At 33.1% G+C, this 23897-nt stretch overlaps 1 protein-coding gene across 4 annotated transcripts in view; it reads right to left on the reverse strand.

The window, feature by feature from the left end:
• PCLO (piccolo presynaptic cytomatrix protein) overlaps positions 1 to 23897 on the reverse strand; it is a 410245-nt gene that overhangs the window by 194512 nt on the left and 191836 nt on the right. For all 4 annotated transcript variants that reach the window (XM_057504460.1, XM_036931695.2, XM_057504459.1 and 1 more), the window contains exon 4: positions 8484 to 9113. In XM_057504460.1, coding sequence (XP_057360443.1) covers positions 8484 to 9113 — 630 coding nt within the window. The remainder of the gene's footprint in view (positions 1 to 8483; positions 9114 to 23897) is intronic.

The raw sequence follows: 23897 nt of genomic DNA on the forward strand, positions 1-23897 counted from the left end.
GGATTTTTTTGAGGGGGAGAGATTCAAACAAGGCACTGCATACTAACAATACTTTGAAATGTGTAAAAAACTGTATTTACTTGGTATTGTTAGTACTCTATATAATTTGAAACTGTAAACTTTGAAAGTTATACAATAATTCATCTGATTCATGGACTTATCCAGCTATTATTTTTGTAGACTTTTTAATCACATTTATCTTCGGCAGCCTCAAAGACATTTGAAATGTCAAAGAAATTTTAAAAAATATCACTTATAAATGTCTTCTGGTTTTGAAATTACTTGGAATTTTACCTTCATACTATATTAAAGCCAGTTCCCATCAACCAGTACAATAAATAACCTTTGTAAATGGGAACATGGGCTTTATAGGGGACTGGGACACTCAGTAGACAAATCATAGCCTTGACGTATGGTTTTTTTAGGCTGTGATGAGGCCATGCCAGAAATTTGGTTCAGGAATCATTCAGAAAGGCCTTAAGTAAAAATGCTAAAAGTAGAGATTCTTTGCATGAGTCCAAATTAAAAATACTTCTAAGCAAAACAAAACCCATTAGTTTCCATGTTTAAAGGAGAGTGCCAAAATAACCCCATAGCCCTATGGAATGAAGGGGTCAGAAGAGCTGCAACAGGACTTGCTCTATCTGACCCTGGCCTACAAGGATGCTTCAGTTCCCCTGAGTCCATATCTTGACTGACCATCTCAGCATCTGCAGTGAGTGTGTGGGCATGGGCTACTCCAGCCTAACTACAGCCCGAATAAACAGACGTTACAGACGGCCGTCTGTGCAACAAACCTGTGAAGACCCTTCTTCCTTCTTTCCTTTGCTCCAGTCTTCCTTCCTTTTCTCCTTCCCCTGCTCTTTGCACCCCACCATCTCCCACCACCCCTTTCTCCTTTTGGCTACAGAGTTATCAAATATAAAAGTTGTTGCCTTGCAATTCATTTTCACTCACTGTCTTTATAACGTATGGGCAGAGATATCTTTTGAGCACATCACAGGATAAAATGTTTTTGCTGAATTTACAATGTAACTCAATTCCAAAAGATAGTCTGATATATTCTTCACAACTTTGGTATGTAAAGCAATGCCTACTTTTTGGTTTACCAAGAATTAACTTCTCTGAACCATTTTAGATGTCTTTCCAGAAAGAGTTACTTATCTGCAATTGTAAGACTTTCGTAGGAGGGCTGATGAACCCCCAACTAACTTTGGTTCCTTTCTCTGAAGAGCTACATAATGAAGAGATAAGCATAGGTGAAGCAATAAAACCCTTCTGGAGTAATACTTCCTCACATTCCACACAATGTCAGAGTACCTTTTTTTGAGTCCAACATACTTCCTATATCTTTCCTGTTCTGCCTTCCCGGCCTTCACTAAATCACAATAAACACCATAACGACAGTGGGCTTAGGGTACCTAAGCTTCTTGTAGAAAAAAAGGTCAAGAAAATGATATTTCATAATCAAATTCTGATAGTGTCATTTGTATTCTTTATTTTGTGTCTTCATGTATTATAAAATATAACAAGTAATAAAACTATACATGTATGGAGGAAATGTAACTATTGTTATATATAACAATTCATTGAGTATAATAAAAAAAGTTACACAGCAGAGTCTGAAGGTTCTACTGACATTTCACAAAAAATAAGATACAACCAGATATATATAACATAAAAAAGGAAATTAAGATACATTAGACAGAAGACTAACACACATACATATCAAGACATTTACCCTACAGTTCCCTGTGCGTGGTCTTTCCCCAAGTGTCCATGCTTTCCTTCTTTCCTCGGTACTATGTTCTACCCACTTCTCCCTCCTGCCACTCCCCTCCTGGTCTCTTTCCTCCACACTCCACCATGACTCAATCATTATTTACCTGTGATATGCTTTGATGTTCCCCCTATTGATCCTTCCTTTCAAAATCCTATAAATATTTTACTCTACAAGGCTTGTGGGTCAATGATAAAAAAGTGTGAAGTGCTTAAAAAGGGAAATCAAATTAGGTGACCAGGGGCATTTGGTTGAACTGCTAGCTGGTCATGTACTTATTGCACCATGATATACTGAAAAGATTCACAATGTCATTTTTTCTAATATTAACTAGTATAGGTACAAAGTCTTCCTCACAGAGGTGAGTGATCTTCTGCTTCTTCATTACAGTTAGCTTGTTAATCATCAGACCATATATCAACTAGACCCTTTGCCTCTTAATTTAAGGCACTTACACATTCATCTTTCCACCTGCTGCTAAATTTTTAAAAAAGTTATTCTACATATACATATATCAGCATAATGAGGGATTTATCTGCTACCCCATTTATCATTCCTGTGGCTCTCTACTCCTTTGAGATGTATCTGGCTGAGGGTGCTTGTACAGTTTGTACCCATGCAAATTAACTGGTCCGTATAGAGTTAACACTGCAAATCCTTGCATGATGAATAATGTCTCTTCCCAAGGGGATAATTTGATCAAATAAGAAAGAGTACATGGAACGAGAAGTGTTTAACTACATTGAATCTAAAAGTACAGTGTGTAAGTTGGATCTGGTTTTCTCTAATTACTCAATTTTCAAATGGATGTTTGAAGTACTCTAACTCCAGAGGAATATGATCAAAGGATTCATGTGAGGGAGCCATAGTTGAGCTTATTTTTTCCCAAGTTTCTCAGTCCCTTGGACTAAAAGACTGGGAGTTTTCTTTCAGTTGCTTAAATGTAGTTACATACTTATTTCTGAGAATATTAAGTTATTTAGTAACATATTAAAATTTAATGAAATGAAATGGTTCCAAGTTAACATTTTTTATCACATACAAACATATGTATATAAATATCACTGTATTTCTTATTTATGTATTATTTTCTTCACTTGAAAATCAGGAGTTGTGACTAATTATCCATTTCATTTTTTTACATGTAATAAAATCTAGAATGGCCTCTGAAATTGAACTGAAGAATAAAATTCCAGGTATCTACCTTTTGCATGAGAATTTTGTCTGCCATCCTAGATGGAGGAGGTGAGTGGGAAAGGCCATAATTTAAGCATACTTTTTTAAAAAATAGCATTGTTATTTTTCAGTTCCCCTGGGGAACACATTTTCCCTGTAGTTTTCTAAGTACATTTAGCATTAGACTCTATTAAACTGACTCTTATTTATAGTATGTATTTTACTTTACCCATGTATAGAATTATGGTTACTTGCATCTTTCTAATCTGTGTACATGAAACAATTACTTAAAATTTCCAGAGGCCAAAATTCGTATTTTATTTTTTTACTTACTAACCAAAAGCAGAAAGTGGAAAATTCTTTTTCTTTCCAATATTCTGCTGCTGTTATTAACCAGGAGACCATCAGAGACAGGTGGTGATGAACTGAGCCATCTCAAACTTGTGGTGGTCTGTATTTTGAGTCCTGCAGCAGTGGAGAATGTACCAAGACACATCTGTACTGCCAAACTGGGTTCTGCCCCTTTCAGAGATGTTGGAAACTTTTAGCTTTCCTTGTTAAAGGTAAACATTTTAAATATATTTAAAAAATATTATTGGGTTAAAAAATTGAATTCTTGCTTAAATATAAGATTGTACAAGAGGATACAATATTAACTTTCTGTTTAGTTTCCTCCAAGGCATTGATTTTAATGAGTCAAAATAAGACAAGAATGATCTTTAATCATTTATACAATGTTTGGGTCAAAATGGATTGCTAGTCTGAGTGTTCCAAACACTCTGAACAAGATTAAATTCATCATATTCACTGAGCCTAGAGAAAAAGAAAACTGGATAGTTCCACCTACACTGGAATAATTTTCACTACCAAAAACCTCATTATTTTTCATCCTAGCTGATTATGCTGCCATTATATACAATGTCTGTATATAATCTGATCACTAACCCCTGGGTCATTTTAACTAGAGATAAAAGTTTAAAAGGATATTCAAATTTTGGCTTTTATCAGGAGAGTTATAATGTTTGAATGTAACATTTATGTAGACAAACAGTATTCTGTGCACTTATACAGGCAAACCGAATTCTGTAGCAACACATTTAAAAATATTAAACTACAAAAGTAAAGAAAATATACCTTTTAAATTATTTATTATATTTCAGGATAAATTTTAACTCCATTCAACCAATACATTTTGAAAGACAGAAATGAATGAAGAGACAAAATGTTGTGGCAACAATAAAGAAATGTAGACAACATACTATAATAATTTGAATGATACAAATGACAAATGAATAAATAACATAAATATATAAACAAAGTAAAAATTACACAAAGCATGATTATAGTGGGAGCTACTAAGAGACACTATGATAATATAGTCTAATTCTAACTACAATTACAATAATGAAAAGGCAGCATGCAAAAACTGTCACAAGAAAGAAGCATCACGTGTAGAGTTTTAAGAGCCCAGCTTTATGATCAGAACTGGGCAATAATCTTAGCTTTATTTTTTCCCAGCCATGTGATCTTGGGCACAGAAATGTAGCCTTCTCCTCTTTAAAGGAAGATACAGTATTTACCCCATCAGTAGCTGTGTGGATTAAATGATAAAGGACTTAACATAGTGGAATTACCTGGCTTCACCTAAACCAACTTTCCAATAATAGGTAAGTGGTAGACAAAAGATTCTTCCAAAAGAATTCATGTGTTATAGATAATACTAATAATGTAGGAAACAGACAAACAATATAATAAAGAAGCTGACATGCTGCATATTGTTATAAGTTTTTCATCTGCAACATCACAAGGTAAAAGCAATGATGACCAAGTTAAATTAGGTCTGACACAAAATTGGCCAAAAATGATTGCCATTATCAGGAAAACTATTTGATACCTGTATTTACATTAATTATTGTTAACAACAAACCTTGCCTAGATACATAATGTGCTTTGGCATTAGGGCCAGTGAGATTAAGATACCGTCACAAACTTCTGTAATAGAATTTTCAGGAAATAAATATTCCAGTACTTTACAAATTTTTAATAAATTGGGTAATAAACAATTAAGAATTTTCCTTTGAGTTTTCTTGTTTAACAGAAGAAGACAAAGAAGTCACATCGTTTGGGGATACTTGATTTTTCTGCTACAGAAAAATGACTAAAGCAATATGTAGAAAATGTGACAAATCAAACAGCATTCCTTTGTCAGCAAATATTATTGGAAGGAAAAAAGAAATAACTGGGAAGTTTGGGGAAAATTTTTAGGATGCAGTATGTAGGAAAAGGTTTGGTAATAACAGAATCAAAGTGCATAAATTTCTAACATGCTTAGTTTATAATCACTATTTCTGTTTCAATAAAAAAATACTTAATGGATTATTATTGTGAACCATTAAGGAAAAATGTACCAATGAAGACAGTTTAAGTACTGAATGATTTAATAAAAATTATTTGTTAATTAAAAATCAGTAAAATATAAAAATGTCAGACAATGTTTATATGTTTTAATAAAATATGTATATTAAATACCGAGTACTGGCTTTCTGATTGGAATTATTTTTGAAAGAAAGGTAAGGTTACAGAGATAGCAGTATATGTGAAATTCATTTATTGCATCTGTTATAAGTAAGCCAGAATTGAATAGAGTGCCTCCAGATTTTACATATGTGGTATACATTTTGTACTGAGATAAAGAATAACTATTAATTTATTTTTAATAGAGTGCCACCAGATTTTTTGATAATTATCGCATGGGATATTAATTTTAAAAAGCTGTGGAATGTGAAGACTTAATTCATTTTTAAAAGAAGTAGAAGAATCTCAAAGTTGTTCAACTTTTTGATGATGTCAAGTGGTTACCAGCAATATATTATTTATTAGATATTTAGGCTGAAAATAAACCCTGGTTATCAGCAATTGCTACCTATTACATATTTGGGAAAAAATAAACACTAGGTGTCTCTTGAAGACAATGACGATGAGGAACAGTCCTTTGAAGATAGAAATTTGGAAATCAACTCATGATTATGCCATATAAAATGACATATGCAATTTCTAAAAGCTGTCATATCTGCTCATTTAACAAACTTTAAACAAAATACTTTAATCTGTTTATAAATCTTCCAGATGAAGAACTCCAGTGGGTTTTTAAGCCATTTGTTGAAAAAAAATTAAAAATTAGCAAGAATAAATGATTGATATCAGAGAAGATCAACATTTATTTGTGGAATTTCCACAATTAAAAAATTTTGTTTTCAATTCCTGACTTAGAAAACAAGTAACAAGATTTGGCAAGTACAATCTTGGATCCACCTCTTTCACTTCTGGTATGTCACTGTGAATTTTTTATTGTTAAGGACAGTATTAACACTTAATGTCAAAATATCAAAATATGCTTAACTTAGAAGCTGAATTTCAAATAACTATCATAAAATTTCAGACCAAAGTTTTGAAAAATACCGAACCACAATCAATGATCTCTCCAAAATACTATTATTAATCATATATTGTAAGCCATATTTAAATAAATATAATAAAATGGTAATTTTAGTTTATCTCACTGGATTTATAATTTTGTGAATATCTTATATCATAAATAATGTATTAGCAACAGTGCATACATTTAATTTAGAAATAAATAAGGATGTGTATCTGAGATTATAAAAGAAAGTAGTGATGAAAGGAAATGATAGAAAGGATAAGGGTACAAAATAAAATGTGCATTAACAAAATAATTAGGATACGTCTTGTTTAGACTATATTTTACAAACAATAGACAATCATTAGAAATATTTGAATGATAGGGTTAAATTATCTGGACTCTGGAAAATAATTATCTGAAACTTATATACTGGAGACAGCAGAACTAGGCATAGGAATTGGTGCTTAGACTACTCAAATCATTGGTGAGAGGCCATGAGGGCCGTAAGTAGGATAGTGTCCTTGGGAATAGCAGCTGATAGACTGGAGTATGACAGATTGCATGTGGTGAACAAAGGGTGGGCCAGAAGTCTCAGCTTACTCAGATTAGTGACTGGGAGACCACAGACAAGGTGAACAATGGTGCCATTAACAGAAACAGAAAGTCAGAGGTGGAAACTGCTTCTATGGAGTGCGGGTAAGATTTAACCATACTGAGTTCCAGTTCAGTGAGGTTCTGAAATGGAATGATTTGCTGAGTATTTGAAAATGCAGGTCTGACATGCAAAAGAGGGGCAGAAAGTGCACAGGTGGCTTTAGGAATTGTTCATGTGGCTCCCCTAAGAGGTAAGAAAATGGAACTCAAAGGAAAAAAGGAAGACCTTATCATATGGAGGATGGGGAAGAGAAAACTATAGATACAGAATAGAACTCATAAGGGGTGATACAAAAGGCAAAGAGAACAAGAAGGGAAGGGTTATGAAAGCCAAAGAAAGTTTCACAAAGGGAGAAATGGTAAAAAGCATCAACTTCTGCAAAATGGTTAGCTAGGAGAAGCAATGGGAGGTGGTGGTGGTGGTAGCTAGATCTAACCATTAGAATCCAGAATATACAGGCAGCTGCTTCCTCTGACTCTGATAAACTTATTTACATAATGAAGGAAGACCAGGAATTACTTAATGAGTGATAAATCATATACCAGATGGGTTAGCAATCCTGTGTTAAAACTGCAAAAAAAACAGAAACAAAAAACTGAACCAGAGTAGGGATGGACTGTGGGTTCAAATTAGAGTTCTAATACTAAGTTGTAATAGTAGTATATCATTTAATTTTCCTTAATCGCGGCTATCTGTGAATTAAAATTTTTCAAGCAGAAATGATAGAAGATCTCTTGTAGCTCTAAAAAATCAGAGTTCCCTAAAAATAATATTACTGCTTGTACAAATACAGATTAAGATGGGGTACTTTTAAATGAGAAGAATATATATTATTCCAGATTATGCTTCATAATTAAACACACTGAACAAATATTAAGCACATTGAACAAAAACTCTGAACAAAATACCTTATAATAACATCATGCTAAATACTAAATAAACCTTCAAAAATGACTTCTGTACTGAACTTCAGCAATTCATTTTTGTTTTCTTTTGTAATATCAATTATTTAGTTATTTAATGGCTGACCACACCTTAAAAGATTTTCAGGTGAGAAGAAACTTGTTGACTCTTGCTTAACCAAATGGCTGACTGAAGAGAAACTTAGGACACCTTATTTTATGTTCAAGGGGTATACTAATTTTATGTTCATAGGGGAAAGAAAAAGGAGGAACTTGAAATTGTATGAAGTTCTGCCTTATCACTATAAGGTTTCGATAAATTGATAGTCATAAGAGCTAGAAAAATAAATTTGGTATCTATGCTTTAAGTTAAATTACGCTGTCAAAAAGCCAAAATTCTCCATTTCAGCAAATTGTTAAGCTGTTCTGCAAATGCCTTTAATGGAAGGCTTTCACTTACATAATTACCATTAAGCACTCTGACTACTTGGGTAAAAATCAGTCATTTACACAAGAAAGACTGTGCAAAGTTAGGAAAACATAACTTACTGTCTTTTCTTTCCCAGGTTCCCCTCCATCAGGCTTTGCCCTGCTTGCTGCCTGTGGCTCTTTTATTTTGGAGGTGGTGGAATCACCTTTCTGAGGCCGACTCTGAGCTGCTGCACAGGGCTTATCTTCTGTCTCAGTCTGGGGTCGTTTCTCTTCTTGCCCTGCCTGTGCAGCCACTCTGGCTTCAGGTTTTTCTTCAAGAATCTGTACTTGAGTTTGGGGTAAGACATGTTTCTGGTCCTCCTCTAAAGCTGATGTTTTTGCTCCTGGGGGTGGCTTTTTGTCTTCAGGGGGTGACTTTTTTTCTTGAGGGGCTGAAGTTTTGTCTTTCTCTGGTTTACCTTCTTCTTGTTTTTGATCTGTGGTTACCTTAGGAGTAATTTTTTCAATTGATGGCATTTCTTTTACTTTTTCTGGAATGACTTTTTCAGCGTCTGATTTTACTTCTTCTTCCTTCTTTTTCACTTTTGCTTGGGCAGCTATTGCTGTTTTCTGAGATGGCTGCTCCATAGGGACAGGCAGAGGAGAGGCTTTTGGTCCCAACTGTGTAGGTGGCATTTTGCCTAAGTCCCCAAGCTGTCCTGATATTGCTCTCTGGGTTTGGCAATTTAAACAAAGCCAGTCTTGAATCTGCAAATAAAATAGCAACGAACAGATTAACCATATTATAATGTATGTAATGAATATAATATAATTTCCAGTGATTTACCAAAGTTAATGTCTGGAAATTTATAGTTGCTTTTTGTATATGGACAAGGTAGGTCATTGTTTTCTAAATCAATGAAATTGTGACTTTTGAAGATTACAAAAAAACTAATTGAAATCTAAAAATATGAGGAATCCCTAGAGTTTAGAAACTTATGCTCCTCACTATAAAAAGGAAAAAAAAATAGCGTTAAAGATGGATTCAACAGAGTATCAATTTTTTTGGTGAAAAATCTACATTTATTCCAAATAGAACAATTTCTATGGTTGGTGCCTTCAAAATTATTATTTCCATCACACGTTTATCCAAAAACTATCAGATTTCATAGTAATTTTCTTTCAACTACCAATTAATTAAAAGTTCTTCTAGGATTTAGCCTATAATCTCCTATTCTTGACTTGGATCAAATGTAGTTGTATATATCCTGGTAGAAATTTACAGGGTACACATAGAGTTTTCAAGAATCACTTGTACATTATTCTTTATCTGCTTTAGGATTAAAAGATAATTTCATTTTCAATAATATTCACATTTCTCATGAAGTTAGCAAGATACAGTCACAGGATCAAATTGTTTGGTAATTTTTTGCCTAGAGTTTTCTGAATTGTTGGCTAAAACAGTTCCGTGAATCACTGCTTCTCTGTGTAATGCTTGGGCCATCTGAACCAAATCTACTGAGGTGGTCCTTAGGCATTAAAATTACTAGACACTATACCAAAATTCTTTAAGCAGGATACTGGGGTAGGAGGAGGAGGATTTGCGTTAAGTAAACTGTTGGTTAATTCTTTTGCCAACTACAGAATGAAAATTACTATCTCCTGACACATACAAATGATTTCATGGAATAGAGTTTATGTTAGTCTAGTACTTCTGTAAGGTTCCTCCCTTATTGATGTACGTTGTGCTTTTCTTACGTTATACCTAGTATAATATAAAAAATAAAGGCCCTACATGGAGCTCCTAATTGTTGCCATTCAATGAGTACCTATTCTATTTTAAAGCACACCATTGAGAGTCATATAAATGGTATTGCACTCATATATTGCATTGTCTTCTAAGAAGTTCAGTTTCAATTTTCTTTTCATACTGGAACATCAGTTGCATAACTTAAATTAGAGACAAAATCAGTTACTGAAATCACTCCAGAATATTATCAGAGAACTAAAAAGCTGCTTAAATTAATGTTTGTTTTGCATTCTGTATGTCATTATAATTCTTATTTGTTGATCTAAGAGTAAATACAAAAGTCAACTACTTAACTTCAGTAAAACGCTGTCTATAAAACATTAATGTGTATTACAGGCTCATTTGCTCTTTGTGGGGATGATATTCCAATACCAATTTCCTTCTCAATTCCATATCTAAGCAGCTCTAAAGTGAGGTGTAGCTTCTTTATATAGTATTTTTACATAAAAGTCTTAGGAAAGAATGGACTAACAGTTACCAAATAGAAAGGGACTGGGGAGGATGGGTGGGAAGGGAGGAATGGGGGGGAAAAAAAGGGGCATTACTATTAGCAGACATAATGTAGGGGGGGCGGGCACAGGGAGGGTTGTACAACACAGAGAAGACAAGTAGTGACTCTATAGCATCTTACTACGCTGATGGACACTGTCTGTAATGGGGTATGTGGGGGGACTTGGTGATGGGGGAAATCTAGTAAACATAATGTTCCTCATGTAATTGTAGATTAATGATAGCAAAAAAAGAAAAAAACTCTTAGGGAAGAAATTGATTTGATCCCTTATGTCAAATACTAAAAGCTCCAGCCCTTGTGTTGAGTAGTCCCTGGAGGGGCACTTCCATAATATCTATAGAAAATCAATCTTAATCGGTGCTGAGGTTTTAAAAACCATTACTTTTTTGATCGAGTCTTAGGATAATTTCATTCAAAATCTGACATTTTAAAAAATAAAACCAGACACAAATAGCTGCATCACTGTGCTGTTTTGTCACATGGATTATAAAAACCAAATACAGGCGTGTGTTAAATATTCACATCACAGCACATCCTAATGTAAATAAGTTAGGAAGTTTTTAATATATCAGGAATACAGGTTCCATATGATTGCATACTCTTGTCATTTATAAAAGTGTGATTATTTAGCTGAGTTCTTGGGACAACTTGTTCTTACAAAGTTGTCATCCTTAGTACTGAAAACATGATACCACAATGGTAGACTGCTTTTGTTAGAAGGAAAATGTGCTGAGAAAATAAACATAGTGACTATTTCAAGGTGGTATACTCATTACTTTAATACATTTCAAATTTAGGTTAAAAGCATAAAAGGTATTATCTATTTAATCTATTATATCACATAAAACACTTCATTTTCCTGACTTGAAACAATGTTGATAAATTGACAAGCAGTGATAACCCATACAACTACTAAGATCTGCAAGGCAAAGAGAAGGCAATAGTGTCAGTCTAAGAGAAAAAAAGATCACATCCTGAGAACCTTATTGGCTAATTCAAATTCATGTTTTGCTCAAATTCCCATCCATACTCAGTTCACCTAATATTTTTAATCATTGCTATCCGGTAATTATTTTCAACATTATATTGTTATGCTTGGTCTCTCAGTTGCATGGGTGATTTGATTTTGAATAAGATTTTTAAGGCCAAACCTAATTCTTTGGACTTTACTCTTTGACCAATTGTCACCAAAATTAGTTTGGAAACTGATGTTACTGTTATGTTAAATAATGATGACAACATAATTCAGTTATGCATCTATTCTGTACATATCTTGCTATTTGTATCTATGGAGTATATATACTGCTTAGAAAGTGTGTGCGCAAGGCTTATTCCATCAGGGAGCTCACATTCAAGTAGCAGGAGTAAGACATGGGTCAACGTAAGCAAGACAGGCAGTAAAAAAAATACATCAGGGAAATGTTAAAGATGTGACAGATTTAACAGGATTGTCTGATGACTCTATTTAGAATGTAAATAATTTGATAAACTATGTGACACATCAGAGCATTTTTTCACCAGGCAATTAGAAAGGCTGAGCTGGTGGTCTTGTATGTGTGTCTCTTCTTTCTCCAGCTCTAGAACCAAAATTAGAATGCCAACAAATTCAGGAAGCAGAGGAAGTTATAATGCCAATAAGGAACTGAAGGTAGTGGGGGGAACCTTACAGTAATATAAAAATTTTTGTATTTCTTTGAAATATGTAAGTTTAAATTTTATTAAAAGAAAGAATAGGAAAAGGCAGAGGTTATGGTAAAATCACAAGTAAAAATGAGAAAAGAAAAACTAATCAAATATTGACAATGAGTAAGTAAAAAAGTAAAAATGAATTTTCAAGAAAGTTCATTTTGGATCTCATTATTGTATCATCATTAAATATAAACATAATTTCTAAAAAAAAATTCTTAATAAACAATTTGGGAAATACTCCATAACCACATAAGAAGGTATAAAAAGCTGTGGTTTGTTGTTTTCTTCTTTCTTTTACCAATGTAATCACAAAGAATTTTTGTATCACAATATTCAGAAATTTAATTAAGGAGTATTATATTTCTAGGTCCAGAAAGTGTTATCTTCATTCTTAGTTCCTCAATAGCCATAAATAGCCATTAAATACTCATAATTTTTCTAATCTACTAGCAACCTAAAAATAAATTAAGCAAGATTCCTTAACTTATGTAAAAATTCAATGTGTATCACTACCATATATAACTTTTACTAGCTGAAAATATTTTATCAGACAGAGCATTAACTCTTTTTGTAATAATTACAATTGTGAAACACATGCCTATTATATTCATATTTTGCCTTAAGGTTAAATATCAAATGAGTTATGGTTTTGTCTTTGAAATATTTCCTTATCGATATAGTCATTGAGATAATCAGAAAATGAATATATAGTTATATAATTATACTATACAATTATATTTGTTGATATGTGTGTGTGTGTGTATATATATATATGTATAAAACTGAAGACATTTCCACTATATTATTGAGTTTACTATAAGAAAAATACAACATATAGATAGATGCTCACTGAGGTTTTTTTAAACATACTAATCATCACTGTGGATGGTCTCAGACCATTTCCACTAGTTTTTTTGTCTTAAAAATATCTTTCATTTTCAATATACTATCAGTACCTTCCAATGCTATAAAACATAATAAAAGCTTATATTTCATCTATATTATTAAATGTATTAGATATATTCAGAAGAATCTATACTACTTGTATTCTGTGCTTTACCATGAACAACCAGGATATCAAAATTCATCTCCAAGAAGGGAAAATTCTGATGAACAAATAAGATATAAAGAACAACTCCATGATGATCACACTATAGTAGTATATTCAATTATCAGCTAGTACATATTAATAAAACAAACTTATTTCTACCACAAATCATCAGGGTTTGCTCAAAAGGAAACAATGCTCCAAAAATCTGTTAATCTTAAGACAAGAGTAAGAAATGAAGGCAATAAAACCCAGAAAGGGATGCTGCTGAGCTACTCAGCATTTTCCCATCAATAAGCAATTTGCTTTATATAACATTTCAACTGTAACTATAGCAACAATACCATTAAGGAAAATCTCAGAACTCCAGGCCTGCCTATTTATTTTTCTAAGTATCTTTTCTGAAACATGATAATAAGGCCTGCAGCAGGTTGAAAGTTTGCCCTTAGACTTAAAATGGGAGAGAAGTGAAGGAAGCATAACCTACATTCAGATTTGTATCTGAGAAAACTCAGTAGGATTTTAACATGAATTTTCACTAAGGGACTGACTGGTTTGACTTGGAAGCTCATATAGTTTCCATCGATAACAGTATCTAAGCAGAGAGTGGGTCCCCCTACTCAAAATTCTGTAAAACGAAGCAATCAACAGTTTTGGCACAACAACACTAGTTAGCCTCATGCCTTCCAAGTCAACAAAAAATTGCACCCAGGTTTTTTTTTGTTTATTTGTGTATCATTCAGAATGCTATTTTTTTAAGCTGAGTAGTAGTTACACTAATAATCTACTTAGAAATCACTATTTTACTTATTGAAAGATCCAAAAACTAGGGAAAGCATTGCTATCTGCAAATGTCTCACCTGCATCAATGTTACCTACAGTTTTGGCTTTAAGGTGTTGTATTTATCTAAGGCCAACACACTCACTCTTACAGCTCAATTTCACAGCCTGAAATTCAGATTTTTTGCTTATTAGATTTCTAAATTTATTTCCCTTTGTCATTCGGAAAGGGAAAAAGGATGGCATTTATAGTTGAAGCATTCTTTTTTACACTACACAACCAGTGGTTCAGACTAATGCAATCATGAATTAAAAATCTGTGGTTATTCATGAGACTGTACCTTACCAATGTACACAATGATGGATTTGTGATAGCCTCCCAAAAATGACATGTGTATTAGGTCCTTTTCTTATTATACTCTTTTCTACCTGAAGCACAGCTTCCTTAGCACTTTTGTTCCTTTTATAATCATTGTAACAAGAATAACTTGTCGAAAATACGTAATTGAATGGCTGGGGTTCTTCTTCATTTACTTCCTATGTAGATATAAGGATTATCTCAGAATGTATCAGAACACAAATATTCATATGAAAACTAAGAAAAAATAAATAGACCATTTAAATATTGATTTCCAGTGGATTTACTGAATGTGAAGGGTTGGAATCAATAGTGAAACCTAACAGAACATTGAGCACTGCTGGAAACTTGTACTGGGGTTATTATTCTTAGACCTAAATTGATCAGTGTACTGATCTTTACTCATCTCTTCTTCTATGTGTTTGCTTATTTCTCTAAGTCCCCCCCCACCCCTTACAACTAATGCCATCTCTTTTTCACTCATTTGAAGCCCTTAATGTAATTTTCTATATGATGTAAACTACATTAAAACTTTCATTAATAGTAACATGCCAACTAAAGTCATGTCAATTACACCAGTGATTAAAACTGTATTTAGATTATAATTGCATACTCTTGGGTGACATTCTTTTTGTGTCCATTATTATTTGACTAAACCAGGATCATTTTTTTAGTCACCTTCTCATCACAATTCATATTTATGTTCCTAAACTAAGAAAACAGTGAGAGCGTTTGATATTTTAAATAATTACATAAGTCATATACAAATACACACACACATATAATTAAATTATAATATATGCTACATATTACATATAATAAAATATAAAGTGTATATTAATATAAATTACATATTAATATAAATGATATATTATAAATTATAATTAGATAGCATTAAAATACCTCTGGATTATTATATTATTATATTAACACAATTTTGACAGAACTTGTTGAAGAAAATCAGGCAAACTGGCAAAGACATTATTAAATATTAGGCAGCAAAAATATTACCATTACCCTATTCATTCATGCAAATAATAAAACGTAATTTTAGAACTATACTATAGTTTAATAGATACATAACAGGAAGTGAACATAAGCCAGATTTTGAATCAAAGTGCATAAATTCAATTGATTTCTTTTACTGCAAAACAACAAGAGATATTTACTGATGGATCCCAACAACGAGATCTCAGGCCTTATAGCCTCACAACTACCACTGACTAGAAAAGACCACTGGAACTAATCTCAGTAGTCTAGCCTGTATATTTTAGTATATTGGATAACAACCAATCCTTGTTATCTAGACTCCCTATCTCCTCAAATCTGCTCACTGTTTCCTAGACAGTGAGAATGTGAAACCTGGGATGAGTCAGTGGTGAAGGGGGGGAACAAAGAGAAAAGGGGAGGGTCTTGCCAGAAACCCATGGAAGACTTAGTTTTTCAATCTGCCCATACTGCTGTCACGATTGATGCAGGGGTGGTTTTGTCATGAACATGTGCTTTTTGAAGCCCTCTGAACATAGGAGAGGCAAAATTTCTATATGGGGAAATGAAGCCTCATGCTTGAAATGCTGAGTCAAATGAATATTTTTTGAGTCAGAAAGTGGCATGATTGAATCTGACATCTTGGAAAGAATCTATAAAGAAATGTACCCTAAAATAAAAATCAAACCTTTCTGAGCATTTAAGTGTGCACAGTGTACTTGGCTGAAAAACAACACTATACAACAGAATTCCCATTTTTAACAGATAGCTGATTTCTATTAAGGAGGTAACTTCCTCCCTAGGCTACTTGCATTTGAAGAGTACAAGTTTCACCTGAAGGAATGACACTGCACTGCAGAGGTTACAAGCTTGCACTGATGACTAGAGTGGCAACAGAAGGAAATGAATGGGGTAATTGACATTGTCAAAGAACCTAATGGCTTAAAAATGGAGGAGAAACAGGTTCTGGGAGCCAAGTAAATATGCATATACCATTTGCTCTTCATAACAACCCTGGGAAAGAATTTCTATCAACATGTTTCTTATACAGAGGAGAAAACTGAAGTGTACACACTAACAAGCAGATCCTGCTCAGTATCTGAAGCTAGCAGGGGCCAAGCTCAGAGATGAGACCAAAGCTGTGGATTTATATGTAAAGGAACTAAAAGACACTTAAGCCGGAGTTAGAGTCGGGATTTCCCAGAGATGATGTACAAAGGAGAACAGAGGGCAGATGCTTGGAGAATAGCTCCATTTAGACAACAAGAGAAAATGGCAAAGCAAACTAAACAGGACCATTCAAGAAAGTGGGGGGAAAAACCAGTAGTTTTTAGGAAACTCAGGTGAAGAAAGATAACAATTTCAAGGAAGGAACAGGAAACACTGCCAAACACTGTGTGAAGGTTAAATAATCTCAAGAAGGCTGGCAGACGCGTCTCTTTTTACAATTGAACCAAGCACTCTATTTATGTAGTTCCTTAATAATTGTTTGCCTTGTTCCTCTCATCTTTGCGTTGTTTTGATTTTTTTCAAGTGGTTTATATTATTATAAACAATTGTTTTACCTATGATTAAATATGTATTTACACCTGAAAAAAATGAGTTATGGTGTATATTACATTACTTCATCCTTATGTGATGAGTTTATAATTATCTAAAAACATAAATGAAAAGAAACCCTAGAATTAAATTCAAGTTCCATGTTAGAAAATTGCTTTGGCAACCTTAGAATTTTAAGTAGAAACTTGTGAGTATAATTGTTTTCCTTTTAGAGTATTAAATAATTAGGCTTTATGTGAACTAGTTACTGTAGAATAAGGCTCAATACTTCCTTCTTTCCAAGTTTTCACAACGGAAAAATTGCCTAAGATGTAAATAAACAATGAGAACATTCTCTATGCTTTGTATTTTACTGCATACATTGAAACTACTGTAAGAATCTCTAATTCCTGGGGAAGCTAAACTCAAATAATTCACTCAATTTATCATCCCACATATTTTCACCAGATATGTATTGGGCTGTTAATACAGAGATTAAACTACATAGTTGCTTATTACAATGAGTCCAGGGTCTAGCAAGCAAGCAAGAAAACATAATCTCATGATCCTTATAATAAAAGACAACAGAATGTTCTTTGGAAGCACAATATAGATGCAACTCTACATGCAGAGTAGGAATAAGAATCAGGGAAGGCTTTTCAGAGAAAGTGACAGACTAAGCTGAACCACGAAGAACCAGTGTTAGCCAGACAACAAGTTTGCTAGGCCGTGGGGGAAGTGTGACACTGAATTTTTTATGCTCAGAAGGGACATCTGCATAAAAGAGTAGTGACTGACACATAGAAGATTCTCAATAAATGGGACTTTACCTTTTTTGACTTTGATAAATTATGCTATACCCATGTGTGTTCTAGGAATATTCCTTTACTTTGAGGAACAATATTTCAAAGAAAATATTTCAAACTTCAGATATTAAAGCTTTATTGAGTTTTAAAAGGAAAGCCAAAACATAAATCTGATATTTAGCATACTCAGGGCACACTATGCTCTTAGTATACATTCGAGGCAGCCAAATCTCACCTGGGACATGGTTACCTGTTCGTCTGGACTCTCAGACGAACACTGGGGGAAGTTTTGGGGGTTCCAGCAGGCTGGACACACAGAATTGTGGGCTACATAGGGCCCACCCCATGTCTGTCAACCTGTTCAATTCTGTGCAATTTTGTTTGCAATCTGCCATGTCTGCAAGATTAATTAGGCTTTTGTATTTTTCATGTTATAATGGTGATACCTCTGTTCAGTATTAAAATTTTTTAAAGTTTCTGGTCATTTATTCTCTTAGGGCTTGGATACAAGAAGATAAAGAATTACAGAAAAATAAAGTTCATTCTCTGTAGACAATGAGAACAATTTTTATATATTTATATAAATTATATTGCATATTGTATATATATTTAGTGTAATTATTAAAGTGGACTAGAATTAAGACACATATTTATAAAAGTAATACTATCCAATATATAGTTTCTCAGAAATTAGGTCATATAATATTTTGGTTATATTTTAATACTATACATATTCTGATACAATCTATGAATTTAAAATGGAATTTCAAAATATCTATTGGCTGCATCATTACAAGGTCAGGACCCACAATTAATTTCTGTACCTCCATAATTCCATTTCTAGTGACACATAGGATGCTAAATAAAAATGTTTAATGAAATTATGAAGTTTAATTTTTTTTCAATATAAGAGTCTTTTAAAACCTAATGTTTCTGTGTTTTCATTTTCTTCCTGCAAAATCTGGACAATCATATTCACACCTACTCTTGATTTCCTGATTTGCTATAGAAAGTAGTGAAGTAAAAGTTACTTGGTAATTTGTAAAGCTGTCTGTAAATATAAGTCATTTAAAATTACTTTTATTATTATTTTTAAAACATGCTTTTAAATGAGGTTATCCACAATTTTTCTGTAGAAACATTAGGCTCAGGGAATCTCCTAGCTTTTATAAGAAAATATTATTTGTTAATCGTAATGTAATTTTATATTCATTTTATGTTGCCAAGTTTTAAAGCAATCCTAAAACTACTCTGATTTTTTGGTTTATCCTATATATATATATATATATATATATATATATATATATCAATGTAATTAATACTCAGTCTTGTTTTTAAAACTATCTTTTGAAAGCATTTAACAGAAGTATAGGATTAAGAAGAAAGATACTTCTATATAGTCCCTCTGGCTTTACTGAATTAAATGTATTTCACATCAGCAATATTCTAGCTCATCTTTAGCTTATTAAAATGCTTGCTTCTCTATTTGATTTATTAGAAATCAAAAACTTGGGAAAGTAAATGTTACATATGTTATTATTTTGCTACATAATATATGGGCTTAGCGTAACTATTACAGATCTAACTAGAAAATATTTTAGTGCATTTTGTGAAAAATTTAAATACATGTATTTATTTATTTATATATTACATAATTATTTAAAACAACTGAAGTTAATCAAGAGCATTGTTATATTGCAGGTTTGAATAAGGTCTTGGGCCAAAGAGCAAAATGAAGGAAACAGTACACTAAAGACATAATTAATCCTTATTTTGAAGAATCATTTTTAAATCCACTTGGGGTATATTTTTAGTTTCTGCATTAAAGTCAAGGTGATCTTACCATATTAGTTGTAAAAGCAACTAAATCTGTTATCATCCTAGACTGAATAGGAGTACTTTGAAACAGGAATATATTTTGGCAGCTAGTAGGAAAATAAATTAAAATCAGAAAAAGTGGCACCTTGAGATTAAGCTGATTTGTTTCATTTGGCATTTTGTCAGGATTTAGGCATATGGAAAAAAGCATCTTTTTAAAAATAATGTACTAGCATCTACCATCATGATATATAATTATGACTATAACAAATATTACTCAAGACAAATGCTGGGCATAGAAGCTACAGGGCATAAATATGCAAAGAAATAAAAAGCTAACCATTTCAAACAATAAGGCTTCTCTCTCACTTACCAACTTTACATTTCCCTGTATGGCCCCGGAAGATGACTGGTTAGCCAGAGACGGGTAAGATTCCTCAAGGGAGGAACAACCTAAGACAGGCACAGTCGCAGGGGGGTCATCAGGTGAGAAATTGGGGATCAACAGAGGTGAGGCTTAGAACCTCACCCCCCCGTTCTGAGAGAAATCTTCTGCATACGTGGATGTTTCATTGCCCTTGTCTAGCTTGGATTAACACATAGTCTACAGGCACACACCTGATCATCTACAGCTCTCTTATAACACTAAACTATGTTTTCTACCTTTATCTTGTATCTACCTACCACTTCAGCATTTTATTAAAAATAATAATAATAAAGAGAGAAATGTGGTATCCACATATAAATCAAGTATAAAAACCAAATGAGTATTCATATTTGAACTGACTGTTTATAGTTCATAATGCATGAGCAAAACCGAAGGTTTCTGTGATGGCTGCCCTTGTACTGTTCACCATGTAAGAACTTATTCACTATGTAAGAATTTGTTCTCCATGTAAGAACTTGTTTGTCATGCCTCAGAAGATTGGAGACTGACGAAAATTAGGCTTGGGGTGGATTAATGATTGTGCATTGAGCATTGACTCCCCTATACAGAATTTTATTGTCGTTAACAACCATTTGATCAATAAATATGAGAGATGCCCTCACAAAAAAAAAAAAAAGGACAGACTTCCAATGGTAAAATAAATAAGTAACCAGGATATAATGTATAGCATAAGGAATATAGTCAAGATATTGTAACAGCTTGGTAGGGTGATAGCTGGAACCTAGAATTATGTATATAAATGTTTTATCACTGTGTTGTACACTTGAAACTAATGTAATGTAATACTGTGCGTCAACTACCCTTCAATAAAAAATAATTATCTAAAAAAAAAAACAAATATTAAATCTAGTTCTGTGAAGAAATTCATCTCAATACTAACTCCATCAGGACATATCAAAGACTGATTTTCTAATGTGAAAATTTTCTTTCTCTTTCTGAGGGTTACTTAATTTTCTGGTGCCCTTTTCAAATATTAAGATTCCAAGGAATATATTTGTTTTGCTCATTTATTTAATCATTATCTCTTATTAACAATTATCATGAACTATTACAAAATAGATTTTAATTTCCTTGCGCTCATGTCAAAATTGTCCATTCTCCACAATTTATCTCAAATGTGGGGTGTGTATGTGTTACAGAAGTCATAAGATAAGTGTGCATTAAAAAAGTAACAAAAATAAAATCAGCATTATAGCCAAGGCCAAGGTACAGAGATCTTGAGCCCAACTCCAGAAATACTGTCATTATCCTAACAATACTGAAAATAAAAGTACATCATTCACCATATTACAAGGCCCCACACTATGGCCTTAAACCTGTTTATTTTGTTAGCTTTTTGGTTCTTTACATCTTGCTACCAAAGCTCTTGCTCCCTTAGCAGCACTTAACCCTATTCTTCTCTCTTTTTTGGGCACCAAAATAGGCTGGGCCCTTCATCCCTGGGAAAGCTTTCAGTAAGGTCTGTGCACGCTTCTTGCTACTTCTGACGCTATTCTGGGATCCTAATTAAATGATAAATTTAATTATATATTAATTTGAAAACTATCGTTGAGTTGACAATGTGTGCCCAAATGAAATATTCTTAGAACGTTGTATAAAATCAAGTATGAAGCTGAAAATGCTTTCTATTAACAAAGTTGAAGGAATATTATAATAATTCATTATTTCCACTTAATCATTCCTAAACCTGGAGGTTTTCCCTATGAGAGCTGACTAAAACTATTTGATCAAACTAATGTTGGTATGAGATTGCAAATGAATCGCCACAGAAAGCAGCTACTGACTAATACATAACCGTTGTTTCCTAAAATGCTTCGATAAGGGCTGATGGTATAGTGCCAAAGTTCAATTTCTATAAAGCAATCCTCCAATGGCATAGAGGTAGGGCAGGCAACATAACAGTATCCAGATATATGCCTTTCTGGGGCTCTGTTTCAGTCCCAGAGTATATTTAGGAACAGGAAGAATGAAAAGACTAAACATTCTTCAAGCAAACTTCCATGGTATTTATTTTGACCCAGCTTTAGAAAAATTTTACCTGAGGCCAGTTCAGGAATAACTGCGTGGGATGCAGTTATTCCATGTAGCCCTTTAGTAGGGGAGCTACATAAGTTAATATTGAGCCAAACTGGGCTTCAGTCTGACATATTGAAATCATCTTGTTTATGGTGACTAGCAGTACAAGTACATATGTTGAACAGGCAGAACTGTGTCTTTTATCTTCCTTTTTGTAGTGTCTATCACAGATTCATAAGGCATTTTAAGTAAATATTTGATTAAATTGTCAATGCATATGACAATAAACCAACATGAATCCAAAGCTGCACATATTACTAGCTACTAAAAATACTATAAACCAAATAGGAGAGAAAAAATACAGTCCTTCATTTTAAGAATGAGTAACAGAAGAACGGTATACTTTTTACTTGTTAAAAATAGACTATAATATGTCCAGTACAGTTACATAAAAATCCATGTGCTTAAAAAATAGAAATAATAATACTGCTATCTATTCTCATGTATGCTTTTTGCATTTTTATATGCCTGAATAAAATTTATTAAATTTAGAAAAGAATGCTCATTTTTATGTTACCTTTGAGAAATGGTATCCAATAAATGCTTAGTCAATGTCTTATCATTTCTTAGATACTTTTTTTATAACATGATAATTAATACATTATAATTCAGCATAAGTTGTTTGGATGAAATTATTTTTTTCTTATAATTAATAAAGTCATGAATAAGGCAATGACTATACTTAAAAAGGATGAAGGAGAAGAAAGCATAACTACTTTATGGTAATTTTGAAAGGATCACTAGAATCAGAAAAAAAGATTACAGGTTGTCTTTGTTTTTAAATCTGTCATCAAATTTCATTATAACTTACCAAGATTATTACATGCATCCTCTGCAGATGGCCTCATACATGTATGATTTGTAACAGCTTTCTTGTCAAATACATTTTTCAAATATGAATCAAAATACATTGGGAATATTTTCTGTTATAATTACAAGGATAGGGCATTTTTTTTATAAGTCCAAATATGCTTGCTCTGAAATAACAAGCCATTTTTTACCTTCATTTCAATGAAGAGACCTTCACTGATAAATAAGAAAATGATAGCCAAAGCAATCTTGACAAAGAAGAACCAAAGCTGGAGGTATCATGCTCCCTGATTTTAAACTATACTACAAAGGTATAGTAACCAAAATAGTATGGTACTGGGGGCAGGGGTGGGGGTGGGAACAGAGATCCATGGAACAGAATAGAGAGCCTAGAAACAAAGTCATGGTTATATGGTCAATTATGATATGGCAAAGGAGGCAAGAATATGCAGTGGGCAGTGGAACAGATTAGACACTCCAGACATTAACCCAAACATATATGGTCAATTAATATTCGATAAAGGAGCCATGGACATACAATGGGGAAATTACAGTCTCTTCAACAGATGGTGCTGGCAAAACTGGACAGCTACATGTAAGAGGATGATACTGGATCACTGTAACCCCATACACAAAAGTAAATTCAAAATGGATCAAAGACCTGAATGTAAGTCATGAAACCATAAAACTCTTAGAAAAAATAGGCAAAAATCTCTTGGACATAAACATTAGCGACTTCTTCATGAACATATCTCCCTCGGCAAGGAAAACAAAAGCAAAAATGAACAAGTGGGACTATATTAAGCTGAAAAGCTTCTGTACAGCAAAGGACACCATCAATAGAACAAAAGGGTACCCTACAGTATGGGAGA

Source organism: Manis pentadactyla, chromosome 7 (genome assembly GCF_030020395.1).
Source record: "Manis pentadactyla isolate mManPen7 chromosome 7, mManPen7.hap1, whole genome shotgun sequence".
Taxonomy (NCBI): domain Eukaryota; kingdom Metazoa; phylum Chordata; class Mammalia; order Pholidota; family Manidae; genus Manis; species Manis pentadactyla.